We start from the raw sequence: 14,611 nt of genomic DNA on the forward strand, positions 1-14,611 counted from the left end.
TAATTCATGCAGCGACAGCAGCTTGCAGAGGATGCACCCTGAAACCCAGATGATTCAGTTGGATAGACCAGGGCCTGGCTGCCCTCTGTGCAGCAGACAGACACTGCTCCAGCTGCTGCCTGTGCCAACACTTGAGGGCACGAGAGACAGAGGTCTGGACAAATGTGCCTGTGTTTTGACTAGGCTTGGAGCAAGGGGATGACAAGGTCCACAGAGGTCAGCGGGTGCCCTGTGTTTCCTGCCTGTGCTGGCTGAATGGCTGAAGAAGGCAGAGAGGCTTTAGGTCACCAAGCCGAAACGTGGGGTTGGACATGACCCCTGCCACCAGATGGGTACTTACTTAGCGCTCAGACCCAGAGCCGTGGGGCTAGAGAGGCAATGCACAGGGCATGCCGCACTCAGTGCACATGCCCACCCCAGTCTGGCTCAGGTTGGTCCCTGCTGCAGCGGGAACACACCCCTTGGACACGAGTCCTCTGCCAGCAGTCTGGGACCTTTCCCAAAGCCCTGCCAGGTCAGCCTGTGGCCTTTCCCACCCACTGAAAGCTCCCTCTGCCAACTCCGGCTGGCGAGGCCCCCGCGCCGGGCAGAGGGACCAGCGAGCTGGCTCTGCCTTCGGCTGCACTCCCGTTTGAGAGCTGCCTTCGTCGCTTCATTAACAGTGTTTGTCACTGCGGGGTTTGTTGCTTCCCCTCCTTCTGGCCTCTAGCAAGGAGGCATGGCTCCAGTCTGCGCTCATTTTCCATTTCAGATCTCTGCCATGTTTTCTTTCTTTCAGAGAGATTGTGTTTATTACATTTCTAAAACGTAACAAAATGAGAGAGACAAAGATCAGACATAACCGCAAATGCCGCAGCGTTAGGGAACAGTCAGACGATGCAGCGATAACCAAAGACATTCAAATGACCTTCCATGAGACAAGACAGTGCTTGCTTGCAGAAATGTGGGGAGGAGGCTGCTGGTAGGGGTGCAAGTGTCACTGGGAGAGCCTGTCGGAGGTGGCTGATCACAGCTGGACCTCCCTGGTGGCTGCAGAAGAACCTGAGCTGGGAGCTGGGCTCCACTGCCCATTAGGAGATGGGCTGGAGGAGGGAGACCCTGGGATGTGGGCACATTGCACAAACCCAGTGCAAAGTGCATCCACACTGTGTAATGTCATGTGAGGAGGACAAGCAGACCCAGGTCTGAGACAGAAGCTGCTCAGCACTGAGCTAGGGAACTACATGGGCTGAGGAACCTCAGCTAGTGTCTTGTTTTGGTGCTGCAGGGCCAGCCTTGCAACAGGCAGAGCCACTTTTCTGGTGGAAAATGACAGTAAGTGTTTTTTCCTGAATGCAATGCAGTGCTATGAGAAAACTCAACCTGGATGTTGTGGACAGTTGTGCCCAAGAGCTCAGGAAGCTCAGAGTAGGACAGGCAAGCCTGCTGTAGGGCCTGGCCTCAGGAACCCTCCACACTTAGCTGAAATGAGAAACCTGCCCATCATGTAGCTGTCAGAGCCATGACTTAGTAGGAAGCAGTGTCAGTGTTAATGGCAACAGTGGTGCTGGTAAGATTAAGTACCAGCGGGCACTTCCAGAGACCAGGAATTCTCCCATTTCACTGGAAAAGTTGAAAAACATGAGTTTTGGTTGGGGCTGTATTTAAACCCGATTCTGAAACCAATGTATGCCAGAGAGGGACTCTTCACCAGTGACTGTAGCAATAGGAGAAGGGGCAATGGATTCAAACTGAAACAGGGGAGATTTAGGTTAAATATCAGGCAGAAGCTCTTCCCTGTGAGGGTGCTGAGGCGCTGGCACAGGGTCCCCAGAGCAGCTGTGGCTGCCCCATCCCTGGCAGTGTTCAAGGCCAGGTTGGAGACAGGGGCTTGGAGCAAGCTGCTCTAGTGGAAGGTGTCCCTGCCCATGGCAGGGGGTGGAGCTGGAGGAGCTTTAAGGTCCCTTCAACCCAAACCATTCTAGGGTTCTATGTTGTTTCCTTTGAACCAGTTTGTCCTTACTAAACAGTCCAGGTGTCACAAGCAGAAACAGCTCATTGCTAAATGTTCATAAATAAAATCAAATAGAATCCCAGACTGGTTTTGGTTGAAGGGACCTTAAAGCTCATCCAGTCCCAACCCCCTGCCACGGGCTGCTGTCAAATCAAATAGTAGTTTAGAAACAAATGCTGCTGCTACCAAAGCCCTCATCCTTCCCATGTCCTCAGCCCACCAAGGCTGCTGGGAATGGGTGTGCAGCACCCTGCATCCAGTGTCCCAGCAGTATGTGGTGTGATCCAAGCACCACCAGCCCCAGCATATAGGGCTCATGAGTCAGACCTGGACAATTCACAAGATTAGCCTAAAAGCAGTTTTGCAAACAGAGCACGCAGCAAGAACAAATTTGAGGTTGATATCTGCTTTTTGAGCCTTTTCAGCATAGTTAGAACATTACCGCTTATTTTAAGATTTTGAAGTTTATTTTAAGATTACTTTAAAATCTACAAACATGGCCCAGATTCATAAGGAGGTGTTTTATCTAACTCAGAACTATTTGCATGTGTTGTCCAGTAACATTATAGTAGTGTTTTTAATGGACTGTTTTGCCAGGAAATAGCCGCAGACGCATGAGCAGGGCTAAGAACTGGTGGCAAATGCTAGGTAGCACGTGAAGTCCAATCCTTAAGGACTTCTGATGTCAAGCCAAATGCAGGAACCACAACCACAGCTGACAAAGTGCTTGTAGCAGAGGGCAGTAGTACAGCAGCCTGAGTAATGAGGGCTAGTAGCCCCTGTGCCTGGCCCTGGGCTAGCCCATGGTCAGAGCAGAGGCTGTGGATGACTGTGTAGGTCCCAGCCCTACTTCCCTATCCACTGTACCCTGGTCTTCTGGGTGTTTGTGTCTCTTTCTCAGCATGGAAAGAGGTTGTAAATGGAAGAGCAGGCTGGCTTTAGTGGCACGGGGCTTGCTCACAGGAGCCAGGGATCAGCACAAGGCACTAGAGGATAGTGCTGGAGTCTCCACAGGGGTTGTGTCATGTGGCATTAGGCATAAGTCTGCAGGAATGCCAAAGCACCAGCCCCGGGTCTGCCATCCACACCTTCAGTACAACCATGACCAGACCTGAATAAGGTCTGTACCAGAACAGGAGTTTGGAGGGCTCAGGCTGCCCCATGTCAGCAGGAAGATGCATCCTCTGTCTTCAATAGCCACAAGTGAAATTTTACTCCTGCGGCTCCTGCAGCCTGCTGCCCAGGCAGACTCTGCTCCCCTTCTCAAAGCTTTCATTCTTTCTCCCTGTGAGGATGACTCTGTTTCCCCCCCTTTCCCTTGGAGCGTTTACTCTGTGTCTGGAGCACAGTACCATGTCCCAGCATTATCACCACCATCCATCCCTTACACCACCATCCATCACTCACACTGCGATGGGTCCTGTTAGCAGCGTGCTGGCTGCAGGGACATCTTTCCCTGGACAGTGCCAGGAACTGGGGCTGCCTCTGTGCCAATACAGAGCCTGTGCAGAGGAGCTGTAAAAGAAGGCATCAAAACTTGAGGGCAATGTGAGCAAACAGGGTATCCTCTCCTCCCTGTCTTCTTTTGCAAGTTGCTGTGAATGAAGAGACTCTGCACAAGAGTGGGACTGAGGGTTGAACACCCTGGACATGGTACAGCGTGGCCACTGTCTCAGCTAATCCTTCTTGAGAGTCCATCACACAGGCGCTTTCTATAGCCAGTGGCAAGAAATGGGTGCTTTAGGGAGCAGATCATCTCACCTGCTCTTAAGCTCACAGACAGGCAGTAGAAATTCCTCTTTCACCCCGGTGAATGCAGAGGGAGCTGAGAGTGCCAGGCTCTAGTGCCTGCACTTGCAGGGTGACGTGGTCAGATGGATGCCAACCAGAGGGAGCTCTGAGAGCTGCACCAGGTTGTGGACCTGAGACATGCTGTTCTCAAGGCCCTGCGTGTTTACTGGAGGCTGTGGAGCTCTGGGTCTGATCAGGCAGCTGGCAGTGAGCACCAAGCTGGATCCTGCACAGATGTCAGCTAAGATCTTGTATAGCACAGGCCTGCTCCCAGCTCCCCTGAGAAAACTCGGAGTTTAGCCAGGGTTTCAGCCAGGTACCTTTTGGAAGGTTAATACTGACCTGGCACTTCCCTATTAATCAGTCCTGCAGAAGCAGCAGGCAGACATGGAACAAGAGAAGAGCTTTGCCATTGCCTCTTCCGTGCAGTTCATCACTCACAAGTGTCCCCACAGCCCCAGCCCAGGTCCCATCCACGCTGCATGCTCTGCCAAGCATCCCAACACATCCATGTTCATGAGCTACTTCCTAGCAAGGGAAGGAGATAGCATTAGTGTCAGTTTTGCACACTGCAAACGGGAGGATAAAGAAGGCTGACAGCTCTTTGGGTGTCCTAGTGGTGTCCCTGACACATCCTAATGCCATTGGATGTGGCGGGGGACACCTTCTGCCACCGTGTTAGACTCCACATCACTGTGCCTTTTCAGGCACAAGGAGTCCTTGTCCTGGGAAGGGCCCTTGGGTGCCAGCAGATGAGCTATGGACATGGATGCACAAGCAGGGAATCAGTTCTTGAGGAATTTCATAGAATCATAGGATAGTTTGGGTTGGAAGGGACCTCCAAAGCTCATCTGGTCCAACCCCTTGCAGTGAGCAGGGACATCTTCAAGTAGATGAGGTTGCAGGTTCAGAATCTGCACCAGTGAATCTGATCACTGAGAGTCTACACCAACAAGATCAGTTATTTCACAGCGTACAATTTGTCAGTCTGATTTTGTGCCAGACATCTTCAGCCTACTTAGAGGACTGTCAAGGAGGTGGAACTTAGGAGGATCTGGGGCCACAACTGGTTTCCTGTTCTCCACTTCCTCTGATACTTTTCACCAGCTAAAGCTTCATTCTGTGAAAAATGAAGGAGAAATTACTCCTTTTCAAAGCAGGGGAGGGGCAGGGCTGATGCCAAAACTGAGATGCTCCCTTGAGAACAGCAGTGCCTATATCCCATTGCCTTCCCCAGGCTGAAGGCCTGGGTGAAGATAGCTGCCACTTCCCATCACTGTGCTCTTTGCTGCTGTCTCAGGCCCCATGGCCTGTGGGCAGCTTGGAGCAGCTACCAGTGCTGGCAATGTAGAGGCTGGAAAGCAGATATGATCCTAAACCCCCTGGGGGTGCAAACAGCTGGCAAACCTTGCTGAGCGTGAGGATCACAATGTCACCAAACACTGGGCAAGTTTGCCTTGAGTGAAGATTTCATGGCCTCGTGTTTGCACAGCTCTGTTCACTGCGCCTTGGCAGAGGGGATGCACAAGGAGCTGCATGGAAGAACTTGTCCGTGAAGGGGGTATCCAGGCTTGGGGCAGGCTTCCTTGCTTTGTTTTCCACTCAGTGGGGAAGTCCCCTGGGTTTTCCAGGAGCTCCTCCTGAGCTGCAGCTTGCGTGGAGGCTGCAGTGGGGACCAGGTCACTTCTCTGGGCCATGGGAGGAATGTGCAGAGCTGTGGGAAACAGCCTGTAGGCTCCACGCTGCTGCCCCAGCGCTGTCACAGGATGGGGCTTTCTGCATCCCTGGAGGCACGAGGGAGTTCAGTGAAGGGAGCCATCCGTGGGGACATCATCTGCAAGGGAAACAATGAGATAAGAGCAGTGGTGCATTTCCTGGCAGCTCCAGGATGGTCCCAGAGGAGCAACGGTCTCTTCTTGTTCTGGGTGTAGGGGCAAGAGCTGTCTTCTGCCTTGCCAAGCATGCATGGCTCTAAAGGAGGACCAGGCAGGATTCCCACTGGAGGAATACATAGCAGGGTTTGATCAGCATTTGCAACAAGACAGTACAAATGTCCACGGGACACACAGGAATCCAGAGCTACTTTTACTGTCTGAGCACTGTAAACATCAGCTAAAACACACAAAGTCCATGTTCAGTGAGATGGGTTTATCAGCAACATTCCTGCAAGCAGAAGTCCAGGAATACAAACACACCACAACAAACACGTGAAGAATTTGATAAGGCTGGTCTGCATCTCTGAACATCTCTCTCCTGGTTTTTCTCTTTGGGAATTCAAGGTTTTATGGTGGGTCACGATTGCTTAAGAGGACCTGCACATGCATTAGAGCTAAAAGTCTTTACTTCCACTTCAACCTCTAAGAGAGCAAACAGGAAAGCAGGGGAGGATTTAGATGGATCCAGTATGTGAGGAAGCATAAGCTATGCTCATTCCCACCTCAGTGCATGCAGGAGGTGGCACAGGGGAAAAGGTGAGAAGGTGGAAAGTGAAGATTAGTTTATGGGTCCGTGCTGGGCAGGGAACAACCGTGCAGACCAGCAAAGCTGCATCTCAGTAACCCAAGCAGGAGCCAGCCCTGTGCCAGTGTCGCTCATTAAGACATTCCAGTGAGACACTTCTAAAGGAAGACATTTGCATAGCAGCAAACTGCATTTTGAGGTGTTGTGCCTAATCCTATGCAGGCTACAGGCAGCAGCCAGGTGCCTAAACATGGGTGTCCCAAGCCTGTAGAGGTGCCTTATGTCCAGCTGCCATAGGCTCTGCATCCTGTCAGGCAAGCAGGGGTGTCTTAGATGGTGCTGGAGGCCCCTGCTCAGACACTGGGATCAAGCCTGGATCCCTGCATGCTTCACGTGACAGAGAGGCTTTCCATCTCCTTTCTGTCTTGTCCTTTTGGGTTGCTCAGGTGTACCTGCAGAGCAGCCATGGTGCTGAGCAGAGGAAGAAGTGTCTGTCCCTATGTTAGATGCCAGGCCAGGGCTCAGGAAGGGTCTTGTTTTGCTCCAGGGAGCAGCAGATCCTATTTCTAGTGCACACCTTGGCATGGTGCTCACTCCTAGCTCGCTCCTGGAAAGCCAGCAAGAAGCTTGATCCACGTATTTGCTTGACACGGGGAGACCTGGGGTATGGAAGTGAACTGGTGCAACCTGGACAGGGAACTGTTCAGTTTAGGAATTTTCCAGACAAACCACTTCCTGGTTGGAAGCTGAGCTGCTGAAGCCAAAACTATTTCTCAGGGGGATAAGGTTTTTTCCCCAATTCTTAAAATATTTTTTTGGTTTCTATGGTTTAGTTCATTTTTCTAAGAAGCAGTTAAAAAATGAAAAATTTTAGAATTATCCAGTGGGAAATGATGAGTGACCCGTTACCCTCCCCCCTGCTTTATTTTGCAATATCTCCCTATCTCCGTTTGGGATCAGGGGAAATTATAAAAAATCATGGGAAGTTTTGCTGTGGGAAAGCATCTCCCTCGGAGCTGTGACAAACTCGGAGCATCCTGCAGAGCCCCCGGTGCCATGCGTGTGGGTGCACGGTGTGCAGGAGCGCTGCCTCCACCTCTGCAAAGCCTGAGCAGCACCAAGCACCCAGCCTGGATGAGGGCAGGGATGGCTCCGGGCTGCCCGATGATGCTCGGTGGTTGCTGGTAATGGGCTGGGGGCTGCCGGGTAGCAGAGGGACACAGTCAGGGCTCAGCACTGAGGCAGAGCTGGTCTTGCCAAGCTGCCCCCCTGCAGGGCTGTCCCCTGCATGAGTTACCCTGGCTGCATGGTGCGGAACGCTCAAGTCCAAAGGGAGATCGAGGCACCTTCATCCATGCTCCAGGTCCACGGCACACCCCAGGGAGGTGCCTGCGCTGCGCTCTGGTTTCCAAACCGTGTAGAAACGTTCATGGCCGAGCTGTGCCTGGGCAGAGCAGGACCTCCCGGGCCCGCACAATCCTCAGTCTACATCTCCCCCAGCAGGACAGACTCAAAACCGTGCCTGGTGCGTGCGGGCACTGCACGGGCTGCCCAGGAGATGGGGGAGCAGGGTAAGGGGAGAAGGGCGGCTTGCCTGGGCACGCTGCTCCCTCCTGCAGCAGCAGGGATGGAGGGAAGGGAAGGCAGCACCCAGAGGGGTCAGTCTGCAGGCAGGACCGATGCAATCCGCCTGTGTCACAGCAGGCACTAGGGACAGAGTGTGTGACAGCTCCAGGGGAATGCATGAACGCCTACGCTGCTGTGACCCAAAGGGTGATATGTGAGATGGTGCCATGACCTGGCCATACCCACCTGGCCAGTGAGGAGATGAGTCCATCCAGCCTGGCCCACATCCCAGGGAAAGCATATCCTCATCCGTGCTACAGTGCTCTGAACAGAAAGCAAGGAGGCTTGTAAACCAGGCATCTGCTCCGGAGGATCTCCAGTGTCTTACAAGGAAGTACACATGAGCCACCATGGCAGTCCAGCTTTATGAATTTGATATTTATAGTCAGAGAGAGATGGGAAATGGCCTGTACTGTGTATAGCCTTGCAATTTATGTGCTGGCAGCAGTGCTTGATGGGAGATGTTCTCCGAGGCTCAGAAGTGCGCTTAAGCTTTGTAAATAGTTGAGGCTGAAGTGAGTGAACAATGTGGGGTGTTTTGAGGCCAAATCTGACTTCAGGAAAAAAAGCCCCACCATTGAGCCGTTGGTGCTTGAGTGTGTGGTGGCTGCCTGTGTCTCAGGATGCCTGGCTCAGGCACCCCGGTGCACTCACTGCAAATTAAAGCATTGCATATGCTCTGAGTGCAAGAAGATTGTACCCAGAGCCTGTAAGAAGCCTTCCTGGGAGCCTCCTGCCTCTGCTGGTGGTCTCGCAGCTTCGGCACTGGCTGGCTCAGGCGCTCGATTTGTCAAAAGCATTAATAATCATAATCCATATAAAACTGTCATATTGGTTCAACATGTACGTCACCAAAGGCCTGACTCATTTATCAAAGATTTAGTGTTCAGTTGAACAAAGTCTCATTTTTGTAAGCAGATGCAGTTTGCTGGATTGTCCTGTCATCACCCGCTGTTTCCACTGCAAAGATGCATCATATCAGCAACTTCTAAACGTTCAAAACATGTACGTTTTAAAATAGCAATGTAAACACTTGCTGCATGTTCCACGTTAGTCACAAGTTAGAGAGCTGAGGGGCTGCTTGTGCCAAAGTGGGTCTGCGGCCCTACAGCCACTAGTGGTGGATGTGCAGTGGGTCAGTTGCCCATCGCAGTGGGGCACATGCATGGCACAGCAGTCACAGCACTAGAAAAAGACCATGAGCTGCTAAAACGCTTGAGCAGAGGTGGGAACTGAGACTGCCAGTTCAAAGATGCAGCACATCACACACCCAAAGATGCAGCACATCACACACCCAAAGATGCAGCACATCACACACCCAAAGATGCAGCACATCACACAGCCCTGGCTGTTTCCATGTGTAGTGGCAGCATGTCAGACTTTGGTAGGGATACCTGAACACAGATGAGGAAAGGGATGTAAAGGCAGTGGATATAAAGGATGGAGAAAGCAGTGATGGGAAGCACGTGGGAGAAAGGAGGGTCTGGTGGGTAAGGACTTGGCTTGGATCAGGGGTGGGTTTGCATTTGTTTCAGAGCCCAGACAGCAAGGTTGGGTATGGGCACAGGCTGCCTGAGGTGATGCACATGGGGGCAGTTTGGTGTTCCACCTCCAAAGCTATAAAGGGACACAAGCATTTTGGGACCTTCTCCCTTTCCACCTCATGGACACCCTACATGGAACCTCCCAGCAACAAAACCCAGTGTGAAGAGGATGGAGTATGTCACCTGCAGCCAGTGGGACACAGCCATGGGGCAGGTGGGGGCAGGCAGTGAGATGGATGAGAAAGAAGCTGGCAAAATCCCTGCAAGTGCAGGGTAGGAAGAGGCCTGTGGGACAGTCCTGGCACACACAGCGTGGAGGAGATGGTATCGTATACAATGCACTATTCTTACTTCCTTATACAGTAAATTGGTAACTTTTTTGTATTAAATCAGATTTTATCACTGAATCAATCTTGCACTTTTCTATTCTTGTTCTCTACAAATGACCTTTTTTAGCTCTCCTCGGCTCTTTCTTGATGGGACTCATTAGGAGCTGGTGCTGATTCTTACAGGCATTCACTTTCACTTAGCATCTGGAGCTTTGTTTTAGACAACATGATGTTGAAACGGTCCTTGCAGCTTTCTTCTGCTGTGCTCAGTATCAGCAGCTCCTCCTGGCTCACGTGCATGCATCCCACAAATACATTTGGCGTGAGCTAAATCCTTCCTGTGCCTGTTTCTGGTGAGTTATGAGTGTCAGCAAGGCAAGCATCTCCTTGCCCACATAGATGTAGAAGCACAACTTGAATTTGCAGAATTTCCTGAGACTTTCCCTGATGTATTTTGACCATAAACCCCACATAAACTTCAGAGCAGAACAAACAACTCCTCCCATCCTTTGAAAACTCACACAATTCTTTACGTAATCTGGCTGAGTTCTTCATAAAGGCTTTAACTCTACCATGTGTGCTAGTGACAGGTTGGATGTCAATGGACAGTTTTTGCAGGGCATTTGTACACTTCCTGCTGTAAAAGTTAGCTGAGGTTTGCTATTTGGTGTTTGCTGTCTGTATCATGTAATTCTGTGTTGTGTGGAATCTGGATCTAACCTATTCTGTGTTGTGTGGAATTATTTCCATCACCCCGTTTTCTCAGCAGACCAGAGCTTTATATAAAGGAAGATCGACCTCATTTGTAGACCTGTTCTGTATTTCTAACAGTTGAATCGCTTTCTCATCATCATCAGCAAAGTAGGCAAGGATGCAGACCCAACCGAGAAGGAGAGCAGAACCAAGCAGGCAATAGGGAACCCTAAATTCTTCCTCTCCAGTGTGTCCAATGCAGAAGAACAGATGGAGTAATGGCTCCTCTGCTGTTTGATTGTTTCATAAATGCCAGTCTTTGTCCACAGTTCTATGAACTGGTTGGGAACTTCATCCTTACCTGCTCCTCTTCTCTTCCAGAGGTGACTTTGGGGTGTGCTTCTCTACCTGATCATCTGAAGTGGAGCAGCAGGAATCTGGACCATTCCCTTCAGGCACGGTGATGAATGGTGCGGTCAAACAGGATCGCTCCGACCACAGAAGCGCGCCGAGCGGGAATGAAGAAGAAAAGACACCCAAGGAAAAGGCTGGCAGCGAAGTGAGAGATGGCCCCAAGCTCCAGGCACCACCCTTCGCAGAGCGGAAGAACGGTAAGTGCCTCACCGCACGGCGTCACGAGCGGGGAGCTGAGGCTGGATAAATGCTGGTGGAGCATCTCTCACACGTGCTGTTTGTGGCTCACCATGGTTTTGGTGGGTGGTGCTTTTGATGGTGTTTCTGGTGGCAACATTGAAGTTAAGATGGAAGTGGCTCCTCAGCATCTCCGGGTCAGACTTGAAGCAGTTGCTGTGTTATATACCAAGTGTTTGGTATAATTGTGGCTGCACTGTGGATTTCAAGGTCTTAGGAAAAGGCTGGCGCTTGAACCCCAGGGAATTTGTATGGGATTAGTGTAATGTGAAGTTGCTCTGTGGAAAAGGAATGGAAAAGGCATTTTGTTTGCAAAGGCACAGATAGACCTGTTTTGCCCTCACAGAGAACTGGATGCCTCAGATAACCTTGCCTTTAGCAAAATTGCTTCAGATCAATGTAACAGAGGCCAGAATTTGGCCTCTGCAAGGGTCATTTGTATTTCCTTGGTCATGGGTCCAGCAGCTAGTCTTGCTGGCAGGTGTCGATCTGAGTTTCAGTGGAGATCTGTTGGTAGAAAGCTGATGGACAGAAAACCCCACAATTCAGCGTGTGCAGAGCATGCTCAGGCTGAGGAGCTGTTTGCTGTGTCTTTCAGACAACTGCATAATATACGAAATGAAGCAAATTCCTTTTGTGCACGCTAAGGCTTTCAACATTAAGTCCTCAAAATATCATGCAATGTGAAAGTGCAGTTCCAAGGCACTATTTTCGCTTTGTGTCTTTCATTGTTTGCATTATTGTACAGAACCCAATTTTTCTCAATCACTATAAATCACAAATAATCCAAATGATGTCATCATGGCAATGTGCTGGTGTCAGACTGGAGTAACACAGCAGAGAACCAGGCCCAGCATCTGCCCATAGTCAGACTTAGTCACACCACTGAGGGCACTTGTTTTTTACAGTCTCAGCTGTCAAAGTGTACCTAAGATCATATGATAACAATGAGAAAGACAACACGGACTTGTAAAGGGGCAAGACTGGTGATGTTCAAAGAAATCACATTTTCTCTGCAGCTTTGCCACCCTTGTTTTCTTTTGCATCCATTTCCCCCCATGTTTTTTACTATGAGAAGGCAGAGAAAGCAGTATCTCCTGTGCCCATAGGCAAAAGCTGACTGCACTGAGCCCTGCAGCACTGCCAGCATCTGCCTTGCAGCCGACCCTGTGTCAGGCGGGTGTCCCACAGGACACAGCTCCATCCCCGGAACCCCTCTGCCCTGGGTCTCTAACTGAGAAGAGCCCCCCCACAGTCTGGGCACCCCTCCAGCCCTTTGCTCTCCTGTTGCTGCTTTTCCCTTTCTTTTGCACATTGAGACAGCGCCGAGGCTCTGCTCTTCCTCCCGGTCCCCAGCTGGGAACAGCCGGCTCCCTTCATCTCACATCATCACGGGAGCTGGCAAGCCCACCAAGTGTCACACGTGTCCTGTGGCACCTGGGCTTGCCTTTGATGTCGGCTTCCCTGGTGTGACAGCTCCTGCAGGGCTCGTGGAGCAGCCTGAGGAGCACCCAGACTGGGATTGAGGAGGGGGGGATCATCTGCGGGACACAACAGTCACCTCCCTTTGACCGCAGGACACTGCAGAGCCCTGAAGCAGGATCGTCCCTGCCCAGGTCCCTTCCTGTCCCATTCCGTGCCATTTTTTGGGTGGTCACAGCAGGGACCTTCTACCCCATCAAGTCACCGCAGGGTGGAAAGTCAGTAGCTGGGATTGCCATGGGGAAAACCCAGGATGCCAGTGTCTCATATCCCCATGAAGGGGGTCCTACCCATCCCCATGAAGAGCACCTCCACTGCTGTATTCACCACTCCCACCCTCATCCCACGGATACACGGGGATGTATCCACCATAAAATCATAGGAGCATAGAATGAGTTAAGCTGGAAAGGAATTTAAAGCTCATCCAGTTCCAACCCCTGTCATGGGCAGGGACACCTTTCACTAGAGCAGGTTGCTCCAAGCCCTGTCCAACCTGGCCTTGAACACTGCCAGAGCACAGCTCCTCAGAGACGACTTGCTCCTGCCCAAGTCTGAACTTTCAAACTGCAGTCTTTATCTGACTTAACTTTGATTTAATAAAAACAGTCTAGCTTGAATATTTTTAAATAGGAAAAGAGCCTTTTAACTCTAGTATTATTCAAAAAATGGCTGAGGGGATTTTGTTTAAATTTGTAAAAATAAATCACCTTTGAGCAAGCAGAAAGCTCTTTCAGCAGGACCTACAAAAACCTGGGACTGGATGCATAGATCCAGGAGAACAGAGACTGGTACCTCTGCGACAAGCAGGAATCCTGATTTCTGCCTGGCCAGTTGCAGCCCCAGCCCCTGGCCCTTTCCTGCCCCTGCACTGTCAGGCTGCCCTTCCAACATGACTGTGCCCAGCCCCTCATCCCATGCTGCAGGTATGCTCATCTGCTCAATTGACATCTCTTCCTCCTGAGTTCTGGTCCACACTGTGAACCACTGGTCTCGGAACTGAGAACCACTGTGCTCTCAGTGCAGACAGTGAACTGTGAACTGTGGTCTCGGAAAGGCCTAAGGCAAGCATGGCTGTGTGTCTTCTTAGAGTCACCACTGATGCTGGCTTTAGAGCTGAGATCTGCTTGAGCCCACCCCACCACCACCACCACCTCCCAAGGGTGCTGCAGCCTTCATCCCAGGAATGAGGGACAGTGTCTGCACTGCACAGTGACCCAGAGTCCCATTGTGCAGCTGCCAAAGCTCATCATGCCCAGATCCAGAGATGCATCTTACATGCATCCTTCACATCCTAAGCCTCAGTTAGCCACAGGCTCAGGGTTCTCTGACCCCCTGTCTGGGGCTACAAAAGGGTTTCCAGGGCAACCCCTCTACATAGGGCACAATCACTGGGCAGAGGAAAACAAATATAATCTTTTTAACACCTCATGTCTGAGTAATAAACTGAGTTGCCTGCTGGTTCCTGGCAGTGCCTTAAGCATTGTTAGGATACATAAACTGCTTTTCCCTTCCATCTGAAACCCTCCCAGATGTTGATACCAGGCCCAGTAGTTGTGCTCTGAGCACCAATGCTCCTAAGATCATTTTCTTCAGCTGGTAACTGCTTCCATCCTATTGTATCCCACCCCACTCCATCCCATCCCATCCCACTCCAGCCTGTCCAGTCCATGCTGCACACCTGCACTTCATCTGTGGCAGCTGTGCCTGGGAACATCTGTACAGCATTTTCCTTGTCTTCTGTGGTTTGCATCAATTCTGCTCATTCCCTTCATGACCAAAACCGATGATTTCTCTGCACACCTTCCCAGCAGCGGGGAAGGCACTGAGGATGCAGGCTCTGCGCATGGACTTTGGCCATCGATCTCTTGCAGGGCCTGTTTGGCCAGATGGATTTCAGAAAGAACTTTCTGGTAACACTTGCAATCATGAGAAAAGGAGGCAGAGGACAGGCAGGAGCTACTTACCATAGAGCAGCTCCTCTGAAACTGTCTCACACGTGCGCTCAATGTGTGTGAGGGGTTAGGCATCCTCTGGTACAGTAC

At 51.1% G+C, this 14,611-nt stretch overlaps 1 protein-coding gene across 6 annotated transcripts in view; it reads left to right on the top strand.

Moving 5' to 3' along the window:
- Window positions 1–14,611, top strand: part of MYOCD (myocardin) — a 224,762-nt gene that overhangs the window by 109,499 nt on the left and 100,652 nt on the right. For 4 of the 6 annotated variants that reach the window (XM_062610563.1, XM_062610568.1, XM_062610570.1 and 1 more), the window contains exon 2: window positions 10,818–11,047. In XM_062610563.1, coding sequence (XP_062466547.1) covers window positions 10,900–11,047 — 148 coding nt within the window. In that variant the 5' untranslated portion in view covers window positions 10,818–10,899. Of the gene's footprint in view, window positions 1–10,817; window positions 11,048–14,611 lie in introns of those variants that run through there. The other 2 variants (XM_062610569.1, XM_062610573.1) reach the window with 1 other exon arrangement.

Source organism: Pezoporus occidentalis, unplaced genomic scaffold (genome assembly GCF_034315485.1).
Source record: "Pezoporus occidentalis ecotype Australia unplaced genomic scaffold, CSIRO_AGI_Poc_V1 ctg148, whole genome shotgun sequence".
NCBI classification, from domain to species: domain Eukaryota; kingdom Metazoa; phylum Chordata; class Aves; order Psittaciformes; family Psittacidae; genus Pezoporus; species Pezoporus occidentalis.